The 13,041-nt window shown below is 45.8% G+C and overlaps 1 protein-coding gene across 1 annotated transcript; it reads right to left on the bottom strand.

Annotated features, from left to right (window-relative positions):
* Positions 1–9,813: 9,813 nt before the first annotated feature.
* Positions 9,814–11,534, bottom strand: LOC141271678 (protein FAM200C-like). Its single transcript, XM_073681717.1, has 3 exons — positions 10,557–11,534; positions 9,949–10,281; positions 9,814–9,858 (listed from the first exon to the last, which is right to left on the bottom strand). The coding sequence occupies exons 1-3, from the start codon at positions 11,532–11,534 to the stop codon at positions 9,814–9,816; spliced, it is 1,356 nt and encodes a 451-aa protein (XP_073537818.1).
* Positions 11,535–13,041: the final 1,507 nt, after the last annotated feature.

Genomic DNA, 13,041 nt, shown 5'->3' with positions numbered 1-13,041 from the left:
CATCTGCGGCCAGAATAGATGCCGTACCTGTAGACATACATCAGCCACTAAGGAATTTCAAAATCATAATCACACAGAAACTTTTAAAATTAAGGACTATATAAATTGTAATAGTTCTAATGTAGTCTATATAATCTTATTTAGAATATGTGATCTCATGTATGTCGGATGCACAACCAGAAAACTTAAAGTCCGTATCTCAGAGCATTTAACTGATATATCTTCTCTTTGTAGTGCTAATCGTAATATCTCACATGCTTCTAGACATTTTATTGAACACCATCAGAGATCCTCAAGTTCCTTGCAGGTGATTGGCATTGAAAGAGTTAAACATGCATACCGAGGAGGGGATTCCAGATGCCGTCTACTCAACAGGGAGGCGTTCTGGTTTTATAACCATGGATCCCTCTTCCCAGATGGTCTCATTGCACGCCGTGAAATCATGTTTCAGTATTGAACTTACATTTTGTCCCTGTCAATTAATTTTATATGTTCTATGTTATCCCCTTTGTTTGTATATTGGTTTTATATACTTTTCTATCTCATGTGATTGGCTCACACTAATTATGCATTTTCAGACGTACTCCCATGTGAACTGGTTTATTGATCCTATTGGTTGTCATTGGATATAATACTATTGTATGTCAGATGCATGTTAGCTTTGACAAAGAACACAGGACTGTGTTGGAAACGCGTTACGATTTTTTCTATGTGAGATTCCCCGATATAATATGGAAATTTTTTAACTGCGTGGACTTATCTCAATAAATTTTGCTATTTTGGAAGCTGGTTTCCCTTCTCCCCTTTTTTCTATTTAAACATGTGAGGCCCCATGTGTCCGTGCTTCCCTGCACCTAGAGCCTACAGCAACCAGGTGAGCTGATTATTTTTTCTTTTTTTTTTGCGTCCCTTCCAACCAATGTCACCATTCTTCGAACGCCAATTTGATTGCCAAAAGTTCCCTATTAAATTTCTCTCAGACAATTTTTTAGAAAAGAAGGTGCATGGACGCCATTTACCCGGGGACGGATCCTGAGACAACACAGCCCCAACCCCGACATCCGATGCATCAACCTCCACAATAAAGGGTTGGGAAACATCGGGTTGACTGAGTATAGGTGCAGTGGCAAAATGATTCTTTAAGGAAGGAAATGCCTGGAGGGAAGCATCCGACCATTTGGAAAAATCAGACCCCTTCGTAGTCATGTCAGTAAGGGGTTTCACAATTACAGAGTAATTTTGGATACATTTCCGGTAAAAATTAGTAAAGCCCAGAAAACGAGCCTTCAGGTTCTCGAGACGTCCCCAATCAAGGACTGCATGGATCTTCTCCGGATCCATCTGAAAACCCGAAGATGACAACAAGTACCCCAAAAACTGCACCTCCTGAACAGCGAAAACACAGTTTTCCAGTTTGGCACAAAGTTTGTTATCCCTTAATATCTGGAGCACCTGCTTAACATGCCCCCAATGAGTCTCAAAATCAGGTGAGTAAACCAAAATATCGTCCAGGTAGACCACCACAAATCTCCCCACCAAATGATGAAAAATACCATTTATGAAATGCTTGAATACCAAAGGTGCGTTGGTCAAACCAAAAGGCATAACCAGACTCTCGAAATGTCCTTCCAGGGTATTGAACGCTGTTTTGCTGCAATACAAATGCTGCAACGTGTTCTCTGCAACAAAAAAAATCTACACTATTTAACCCCTTAGAGTCCACTAGACTTCTTTTTACTGACCTGTGATATAAGAGACTAGCGTTCCCCGACAGGTGCAAATCCTGTACCTGTCAGCTGTACACTATAGCTGACAACATTCTGCATCAGCCACGATCAGTGTTGGCATTGACCATTGACGTTTAACCCCTTAGATTCTGCAGTCAAAAGTGACTACAGAATCAAAATAGTTAACACACTGCGGGGGCTCCCTCTTTAACCTTATCGGCACCCTGAGATCTTGATTGTGTGGTCCTGATGTTTGCCTTAGCAGTTCATGGCCAAATAACGGCCTTAGAGTCTTCCGGCTATAGCGGCCTGTTCAGAAGTTATCAAAATTTAGGTGGTAAAAATAAACGTTTTCTTTCCTGTCATGTCAATTTCCATTACTTCCTGAAAAGAACCAGAAGGGTTAATGAACTACTTGAAAGAAATTTTGAATACATTGAGGGGTGCGGTTTTTGAAATGGTATCACTTTTGGGTGGTTTCCAATATATAGGACCCCCAAAGTCACTTTAAAACTGAACAGGTCCCTATAAAAATAAGTTTTGTAAATTTCCTTGAAAAAATGAAATATTACTGCTACATTTTTAAACCTTCTAAAATGCTAACAAAATAAAACAACACTTTACAAATGGTGCTGATGTAAAGCAGACATGAGAGAAATGTTATTTATTAATGTTTTTGTGTGGTAGGACTATTGGAATTAAAGGGATAGTCATTCAAAGTTTGAAAATTGCAATTTTTAAAACATTTTTGTCAAATTTCTGATATTTTTATAAATAAACACAATACATATCAACCTAAATTTACTATTATTAAAAAGTATCATGTGTCACAAAAAAAAAACATCTCAAAATCAATGGGAAATGTTGAAGTGTTCCAGAGTTATTACTACATTAAGTGACACTGGTCAGATTTAAAAAAAAATGGTCGGGTCACTAAGGGGTTAAACTGCGGCAGTTGTGCATTGAAAATATACATCCAGACTTGGCTGGTAATCAGTAGCATCACTATATTGCTATTGTACTGTAACAAGTCCATCTGAGGTGGGCAAATTTTAATGTGATAAAAATACTGCACAGTTTTCTCAGCATCAAAAAATTCTACGCTATTTAAAGGGAATCTGCCACCCCTTGGGATCTATCAGACCTCTAATATGGGCATACAGGTGATAGAAATGTGAATGTATACTTACCTATATATCCCATATTAGAGGTCTACTTGCATTGTAATAGCTTTCAATTAAATTAGTTTTGGCAAGATTCGCATCCAGGGGACGGGAAGAAATCCCCACCTATTAGCTTCATTTCCATATTCCCCCCTCCCCTGCACGTCACAGGGCACTGTGACGTGCAGTTCCCGGCTGGATCCCGCGCCTGCGCAATTTTCCCTGTACGGAAGGCGCTCTTCTTCCTGCAGTCTGTGTGGCCTTGTGGAGCAGGAAACATGTGCACAGGTGCCATTGAGTCACTATGCCTTCCCGACAAACTAATTTAATAAAAAGCTATTACAAAGCAAGTAGACCTCGATTATGGGACATACAAGTAAGTATAGATTCACATTTCTATCACCTGTATGCCCATATTAGAGGTCTGATAGGTCCCAGTGGGGGTGACAGATTCCCTTTAAACTGCGGCAGTTGTGCATTGAAAACATAAATCCAGACTTGGCCGGTAACCAATTGCATTGCTATTAGAGATGAGTGAACCTTTCAAGGTTCGATTTGGTTCCGATCTACTAATTTCCCAATGTTCACCGAAAAGTTTGTCAAACATATTCGAACCCCATTGGATTCAATGGGAGGCAAAATCAAACGCATAGATAGCAGTTTCAAAAGGGTCCAAAAGCTGCCAAAACAGCTCAAATTAGGGGCAGACACCAGGAAAAGTGGTATCAATTGACACAGAGTACAAATAGTATAATAATTATTATTATTACTTATTATTATAGCACCATTTATTCCATGGTGCTTTACATGTGAAAAGGGGCATACATAGCAAACAACAAGTACAATCATTTTGAACAAAAATGAGTCACAACTGGTACAGGAGGAGAGAGGACCCTGCCTGCGAGGGCTCAAAATCTTCAAGGGATGGGTGAGGATACACTAGATGAGGGTACAGCTCGCCATGCAGCTGTATGGTGGAGCGAGGTTTACTGCAGGTTGTACACTTGTCGGAAGAGGTGGGTCTTCAGGTTCCTTTTGAAGGTTTCCACAGTAGGCGAGAGTCTGATGTGTTGGGGTAGAGAGTTCCAGAGTAGGGGAGATGCACGGGACAAATCTTGCATGCGTTTGTGGGAAAAGGAGATAAGAGGGAAGTAGATAAGGAGATGTTTTGAGGATCTAGGGTTGCATGCAGGTAAGTATCGGGAGACTAGGTCACAAATGTATGGAGGACACAGGCTTTGGATGGCTTTGTATGCCAAAGTGAGTGTTTTGAACTGGAGTCTCTGGGAAACGGGGAGCCAGTGCAGGGATTGACAGAGGGGAGAATCCGGATAAGTCGGCCAGCAGAGTTTAGGATAGATTGGGGGGGTGCGAGGGTGTTAGAAGGGAGGCCACAGAGCAGGAGGTTGCATTAGTTGAGGCAGGAGATGACGAGGACGTGCGTTAGTGTTTTTGCAGATTCTTAATTAAGGAAAGTGCAGATCTGGGAAATATTTTTGAGTTGTAGTCAGCAGGAAGTGGAAAGAGCTTGAATCTCAGGTTTGAAGGAGAGATCAGACTCCAGTCAGAGTCTGGTGGGTTGCCTGTAGTAGAAGGGGTGTCAGAGCCCAGCACCAAATATTTCTATGCACAAATGTGGCCTTATTTCAATGCCACGCTAGTAGTGAGTCTATGCACAAATGTGGCCTTGTTTCAGCGCCACATTATTAGCACAAATAATTTAGATTTTGAAATGTGGACTCCTGGCTGAAGCAAAACTAGTAGCACAAAATATTTATATGCAGGAATGTGGCCTGTTTTCTGTAACACCATAGTAGCAGAAAGAATTTGTATTCTGAAATATGAACTCCTGAATGGAACACAATATTGGCACAAAACAATTAAAAGCTGAAATGTGGCCTGCTTTCTGTAGCACGCTCGTAGCAAAAATAATTTTGATTTTGAAATGTGGACCTCTGGATGGAGAACAATATTAGCACAAAAAAAATAAAAGCTGATATGTGGCCTGATTTCAGGACCGTGCTATTAACAGAAAGAATTTAGATTTTCAAATGTGAACTCCTGCCTGGCAAAAAAATTACCAGCATCAAATATTTCTATGCACAAATGTAGCCTTGTTTCAGGACCACGGTATTATCAGAAAATATTTAGAATTTCAAAGTGTACTCCTGCATGGAGCACACTATTAGCAGCACAACAGAGTTATATGCTGAAATGTGGCCTGGTATCTCTGGACAACACTATTAGCAAAAAGGATTGATCTGCTGGAAGGTAGATTTCACAGCCTCACAGGATCCTATCTGTACTAGACAATCAACTGCCTAACTAACTATCTCACTCTCCAGTAGCAGCAGCAGAAGCAACCTTTCTGTGCTTTTACACTGACAAACTCTTTATATGAAGAGGGACATGTGACTTTGACAGCCAATAACACAAGCCCTTGTGTCTGGAGGTTGTGGATGGTTCCTGCGCTCTGATTGGCTGCCGGAATCTTCACATATTAAGTTAAGAAAAAAAATTTAGAATAAAAGTCTGCCGCTGCTTTAACCTCTCCCCAACCCCTCCCCTCATCAAATATGTTGCCCCCCCCGCTCATCATACAGCATCACTATCCTATCCAAAGTCCCCAAAAAATACTAGTAGAAACGTGATCATTTACTGCACTTTGGCCGAATTTTTCAGATTTTGAGTTAAAACGCTTGGGTGCACGAACACAAATCCTAATGTGCAATGTTCGTGTCGAATTTCAGATTGGTAAACGTTTTCCGAACAAGTTTGCTCATCTCTATTCACTATATTGCACTTTAACAAGTCCACCTGGGCAAATTTTACTGCGATAAAAATACTGCACCGTTTTCTCAGCATCAAAAAATTCTACGCTAGTTAAACTGCGTCAGTTGTGCATTGAAAACATACACACAGACTTGGCCGGTAACTAGTAGTATCGCTATATTGCTATTGCACTGTAACAAGTCCATCTGAGGTGGGCAAGAGCGAGGACAGCAGCGCAGAGGGGGAGGGATCGGTAGCGCCACAACAGGCAGAAAGAGGCAGGGAAGGGAAGTTGCCAGTCCAAGCGTTAGGTCTTCCCGAGTCTGATGCTTTTTTAAAGACTGCCCAGTTAAAACACAAAAGGCCATTTGTAACATCTGCCATGCCAGCATCAGCAGGGGCAGCACAACAACTGGCCTGACCACCACCAGCATGTTCAGGCACATGACAGCAAAGTACCCGATTAGTTGAGCCAAATGCCAGGTTCTAGAAACAGTGTCTGCGGGTGACATCACTGCCTCTTCACCTGTTCTATGTGAATGCCAATCCCCTTTTCAGGACGCAGGCAAAGATGCCTCACACCCTGCACCTGTTCTTGCACATTTGCAACCACTGCCAACAACCACGTCCACGTCCTTATCCCAGCACAGCGTTCAGTTGTCCATACCCCAGTCCTTTGAATCAATCGTAAACATGTAGCCACCAACCCACAGGACACAATACTAACCAGTGTAACATACCTGGTGGCGGGCTTGCATGGTGCACCATCTCTCACTATGCAAGATCGCAAACTTGATCTTCAGTCCAGTCTGCTAGCCTGGGTTCTATTCATGCTGTCTGTTTGTCTCTGTTCTGACTGCTTAGGGCGGCGGCCCGGTTACTTCCTGGTTTTTGCTGCTGCTGTGGGCACACCCCTAATGCGTCCTCAGCCTATTGCTGTCTGTCACTGGATATTTAAACCAGCTCCACCTTGAAGCTGGTGCCTGAGCAACTATTATCTTTAGAGGGCTTCTTGCCTCTCATGTGCCAGGTCCTGTTCTGTTTTTCTTGCCTGTCCGCCTTCCTGGAGGCTGTATTCCCAGGCCTGTCTGAACACTCTCCTAGCCTGTTTGTCCTGTCTTCTGGGGGCCGCATACCCAGACCTGTTGTCTGTGTCTTCTAGCCTGTTTGTCCGCCTTTCTGGGGACCGCATACCCAGACTCACTCCTGTATCTCGTTGCAGTGTCAGTTCCTGTCTTAACACTCAGTTTCTGTCTGAACACTCTCCTAGCCTGTTACCTGTTTTTCTTTATGTCTGTACCTTTTCTTTTTCTGCAGAGTCTGAACCTGCACCTACTCCTACTCGTTGTCGCTGTACTTCCGTTTGTGAGTTTGGAGTCCACTCGCTACTTCTTTGCAAGTACCTTGTGTGTATCTGGTTCTGCCTTTCCCTTCCAGTCTGTTCCGTGTGAACAGAGCCCTGTCCCCTCTGCTCTGTCTTTGCTCAGCGCTTTGGCGATTTTCCCCTTGCTCTGCCTTGCTTACCGCCCCCGCGGTTTATCTCTGCTCTGCCTTACTTACCACTCTGGCGGTTCCTGCCCACTCAGCCTTGTCTACCGCATCTGCGGTTTCGCTCTGCTCAGCCTTGTCCACCACATCTGCGGTTTCGCTCTGCTCAGCTTTGTCCACCGCATCTGCGGTTTCGCTCTGTTCAGCTTTGTCCACCGCATCTGCGGTTTCGCTCTGCTCAGCCCTATCCACCGCACCTGCGGTTTCGCTCTGCTCAGCCCTGTCCACCGCACCTGCGGTTTTGCTCTGCTCAGCCCTGTCCAGCGCACCTGCGGTTTCGCTCTGCTCAGCCCTGTCCACTGCACCTGCGGTTTCGCACTGCTCAGCCCTGTCCACCGCACCTGCGGTTTCGCTCTGCTCCGCCCTGTCCACCGCACCTGCGGTTTCGCTTTACTCTGCTTGATTACCGCATCTGCTGCTCTGAACCCGTCTCCCAGTCTGTACTGGACCCTACCCAGCCTTTGCTCTAACCTGCCTGTTCCTGTATTCCCTGGTGTGGGTCAACAGCCATGTCTGGGGTCTGACCTGGAGTCGCACCTGGTCGCTCTGCTCGGTTCCTCCCTGGTGCACGGCGTCGTAGCCGTCGTGTGACCTGGGTCGGATCGGGTTGATACTTAGTTACGCCCCTCCAGGCACTCTCCGGTTCGTGGCACAGTGGGATCACTAATCACGCACACGCCAGTCAGTCTGGGCGCGTACATAACAACCAGCCACAGTTCCAGACTGCTTGCCCTGGAAATGTTGCCTTTTAGGCTTGTGGAGACAGAAGCTTTAAGCAACCTCATGGTGGCAGCCATCTCTCAGTGCTCGGTCCCCAGTCGCCACTATTTCTCAGGGTGTGTTGCCCCCGCCTTACACAAGCACGTGTCCCATAACATCAGCCGTGCCCTGACCAATGCTGTTACTGTGAAGGTACACTTAACCACGGACACGTGGACAAGTGCTTGTGGCCAGGGATGATACATTTCCCTGACGGCACACTGAGTGAATATTGTGGAAGTCGGGACTCAGTCAGACACTGGGACGGACGCTGAGGATTTCGGGCCCTTCAGAATTGTTGAAAGTTCTAATAGACAAGGCTGATCTGTGGCTCTCGCCCCTGAACCTACAGCCCACGTGCTCAACTTAGTGGTTCAGTGGTTTGGTTTCTCAAAAGCTACCGAGATCTGCCTGAGCTACCCGTGAAAGTATGCCATGTGTGTGCCCATTTCCGCAAGTCAGCTACAGCTTCCACCGCCATGGCAGTGCTTCAGCAGCGTTTACAACTTCCAGTTCATCGACTGGTGTGCGATGACAACGTGCGTTGGAACTCAACGTTACATATGTTGGCAAGGCTTTGTGAGCAGCAGAGGGCAGTAGTGGAATACCAGCTTCAACATGCCCGTTGGTATTCCGGTTGGCCTCTGCACATAACAGCTGATGAGTGGGCATGGATGTCTGATATCTGCCGCTCTCCAAAACTTTGAGGACTCGACAGAGCTGGTGTACGGCGATGGCGCCATAATTAGTGTAACCATACCAGAGGGACATAGTTGAAGATTTGTTAAAAAAATTCTCAACTGACAATACTGGCAGCAGAGATCACAGTTCCTTGGACAACCAAAGAGTAGACACGAGGGAGACTCACACCAGATGCAGCAGAGGCAGGGGAACACTATCAAATGTCTGGAACAGTTTTCGCAGACCCTCACAGTGCACAAGCAATGATGCGTGGGGTACTCTAACAAAGAGGGAAAAGTTTTGGAAGATGCTGAAGGAGTACCTTGCCGACTGTTTTAGCGTCCTCTGTGATTCCTCTGTGATTCCTCTGTGCCTTACAATTATTGGGTATCCAAGCTAGACACGTGCCATGAACTGTCTCTCTATGCCTTGGAGATCTTGGCCTGCCCTGCCGCTAGCGTTTTGTCAGAGCAGGTTTTTAGTGCCGCCGAGGGTATTATAGCAAATATATGCATCCGCCTGTCAACTGAAAATGCTAACAGGCTGACTCTTATCAAAATGAACAAGGGCTGGATTGGTCCAGACTTCTCAACACCACCAGATGACAACAACATAAACTCAACTCTGTTTTTTGGTCTATTCCCATGTACCTCTTCCCATCCAAACATGGGTATGCGCGTCAGAATTTTGGCTTTTTTGTGTCATCCTCCTCCTTCCTCTCCTTCACCACCATATCAACAGAGTGATCATGCTACCCTCGCTATCAATTTTTTAAGGGTGTTTATGATGCCTGCATTAATAATTTTTAGTGGCCTACCGCTAACATTCTTTTATAGGTATGTATAACCCTTAGGGCAGTGGTTCTTAACCTTGTTTGATGCACTGAACCCACCAGTTTCAAATGCACATTCACCGAACCCTTCTTTAGTGATAAATCAAATATGATTTTTTCCCAAATTCAAGACATAGGTAATGTTTTTTTACTGGTACACAAAATGAACCGAGCACGAACATCACCTTGATCAAAGAACAAAACCAACACAGTGCATGAACTCACAACAAATTACATACCTGCAAATCAGTGTGACTTCTGCTGTTGTTTTTGAGAGACCAAATCAGATATGCATGGCTTCACCTTGGCAAGTGCTACTCTCATGTCATTTTCACAGCAAAGTCTGTTCCTTTTCTTTGTTTTTATGTCCAGCATCCTAGAAAAGGATTGTTCACAGAGATATGTTGTAAGAAATGGTATAAAAAATTTCAGGTCTTTCTTAGCAATAATTGGGTACTTTTCCAACTGTCGACACCAAAACGCTGAGTGTTGTTGTTCTGAAGAGTTGCTGTTGAACCTGGCTCTGCTGAATTTCAATGATTTTGTCGAGGTATTCATAATTGACATCTGCTGTCTCAACAGCAAACGTGAACGGCTGTCTCACCCATGCTGGATATGACTCTCTTGTAGGGAAACATCCGTCGAGAGACTTTGCAAGCTCATCTAAGTGCGTGGCAATTGTTTGCTTCAGTTCCATGGATACAGAAATGTCTCCGATTCCAGACACATCTTCGATCTTACTTACACAGTCGTCCAGAAGGGGAAAGTTTGCGAAGTTATTGTTCTCTGTTCGTTGTTTCTATAACGGTAGTTTTTTTTAAAAGCCTTCAGGTTTTCTTCTGCTTCCATGATGTTGACTCCACCACCCTGCATCTGCTGATTGAGATGATTTAGAGCTGCAAATATATCAGCCATGTACGCTGAAATGAGAATGAACTCAGGATTTTTGAAGCAATCTGCATGACAATGTTGGTGCTCTTGCAAAAACAGAGCTTATTCCACACGCATGGCAAAAACACGATTCAGCACCTGTCCCCGGGATAACCACCGAACATTAGAATGTTACAGGAGTACCTCGAATTCAGAGCCTATTTCTTTACACAGCTCACTGAAGATGCGGTGCCTCAGAGCACTATTTCGCACATAGTTCACACATTCCACTACAGTTTTTAATACTTCTGCCATTTTTGGAGGCAATGTTTTTGTTGCCAACGCACTCCTGTGCACAATACAATGCATAACAATGATGTGTGGTGCATCGGCTTTTACTAGTGCACCAAAACCAGACTTTCTTCCCAGCATGACTGGAGCTCCGTCCGTACAAACTGCAGGAACCATATCCCATGAAATATTGTTGTCTCTGAGGAAGCCATCCACAAGCTTCTTCACATCGGCTGCCTTAGTTGTTGTTGTAAGAGGCTTACAAAATAAAAACTCTTCTTTTATCATGTTGTCTTTCACACACCGCACGAAAACAGCAAGCTGGCTTAGATTAGAAACGTCTGTGGTCTCGTTGAGTTGAAGACTGAATTTTGCCGGACTTGAAATTAGATCTGCGATTACTTGAGCCAAGATGTCTTTACTCATGCACTCTATTCTGTCACTGATGGTGTCATTTGAAAGAGGAATTTGGGATAATTTACCTTCGACCGCTGTTCCGAGTATCAGATTCGCCATCTTTAACGCTGCTGGTTTTATGAGTGTTTCACTGATGGTGAGCAGCTTGCCCTGCTTTGCGATCAGGTAAGCAACTTCGTACAATGCGGTGAGGATCGGTTTGTTCACGGGTACAAATCCAAGAGCAGGCAGAGTGGCCATTTCATCGAATCTGGCTCTTTTCACCTTGAATTCAGCAAGCGTTGTGTTTTTGTATTCCCCATCTCCATGCAGCTTCAAGAAGTGTTCCTTCAGTTTTGCCGGTGCGAGACTAGAGTTGCTCAACTTGGCATTGCAAATCATGCAGATAGGACGCTGACTCCCATCACGTTCCGTGATACATGTGAATCCATGTTGTACATATTCGTCCGACCACGTTCTTTTTTTGCTCGACATAGTTAGTATGGATTAAAATATTAAGAAAGAAACCACACAACGTACGACTACGACAGTCACACGGTGACTACTGAGCCCACTAAATTCCCCTCAGCACTGATTGGCCAATTAATGTAACGTGATCATCTGCAGCAAGTGATGGCCAAGCGGGGCGTGTCATCACGAATTTACTTAATGAGTCGGGTGTGTCTTGACCTTCGTGGCGGAGGCTGCGCCGAACCCCTGAGAAAGACTCACTGAACCCCTAGGGTTCGATAGAACCCCGGTTAAGAACCACTGACTTAGGGGTAAATGTTTTTCAGCCCATGCAATTAGTGCATGTGACGCGCCCCCTGGGCCATGTTCAAGGGATACCCGGAGCCGGATCTAGATAGGGGTAGTAGTCCTTGTGGCGGTGACCCGGTCCGTGCCCAGGGTGGTCAAACTAAGTGTGTGGCAGTCTTTGTAGATGTTGTTTAAGTGTCGACTACGCCACCCGTTGATTGCGGCTAGGAGGCCGCCGCTGCAGAGCAGACCGCTGAGGCCGGTGGTAGGATTGTGCAGCAAGGATGGTATAACCCCCAACGGGAGGGGTATGGCCTCAGGGCAGCAGATGTGGAAGTTGGTGGTTGTGATGGTGCAGCAAGGAAGCTCAGAGACAGGTGATGCAGTTTCAGGGTTTTTACTCACAGGTGTTGCTCCGGTCACTCCGGCCTTGAGTGACCACCCGAGCCGTGCTGCGTCCACCAGGTGTGGGACTCGGCCAACTCTCAGGCAGTCCAGAGCGTGGTCCTGAGCTCCCTTCTCTCTCTCTCTCTCTGCTGGCCGTTCCCACCAGGGATCCACCTTTGTCCGGCTCCCTCGGGCCTCTTGGTGGTAAAACCTTCTCTGGCTTTCCTGACCCTATTCGTGGTGTGCCTTCCTGGTGGATGTGGTGAGGGTCGTGGCAAAACTTAACCACGACCTCCGGTTCCTGGCTAAGGATCATTAGCCTCTGCCAGTTAGGGTTCCGGTACCCGTTTCTGCCAACCCTTCACCCTTTTGGTTTACTTCTGGGATCTCAGGGTTCCCTCTTGTCTTGTGTCTCTGGGCCTTTCTTCCTCCTTCTCTCCACTACAGGCCTGGCCCTGGAGCTGGGCCCAGCCGGAGCCACAGCTCCCTGTCAGCCCTCCTGGCTGAGCTCCTCTGCTCTGCTCCTCCTCAGACTGACTGACCCTGTCCTAAGATGGTGCCCACCATATATACTCCCTCTATGTGTGAGCCCAGGTGACTAGCACCCAATGGGCTCCTACCTCTATGCCCAGAGTCCCTCCCCTATCTGCCCCTACACTACTGGGATGTTCCTCCCCCCCTCCCACTCCAGCCAGGGACAGACGCTGTCGTACCTGCACATCTAACTGGTGGGAGTACCGTAGTTCTGTCCCCCGGAAATGGGATGAGTGTAGTGCATGCAGCTGTCTGAGCTCAGTCCCACACCCCATCCTTACCCGGGAGTGGAATACCACACCTCTGGAGTGAGGTGCAATAC

The sequence above is a fragment of the Phyllobates terribilis genome, unplaced genomic scaffold (genome assembly GCF_046119375.1).
Source record: "Phyllobates terribilis strain yellow unplaced genomic scaffold, ASM4611937v1 Scaffold_5__5_contigs__length_657084704, whole genome shotgun sequence".
NCBI lineage: Eukaryota > Metazoa > Chordata > Amphibia > Anura > Dendrobatidae > Phyllobates > Phyllobates terribilis.
The sequence above is the reverse complement of the archived record's forward strand: the minus strand, read 5'-3'. Positions and strand labels throughout refer to the sequence as shown.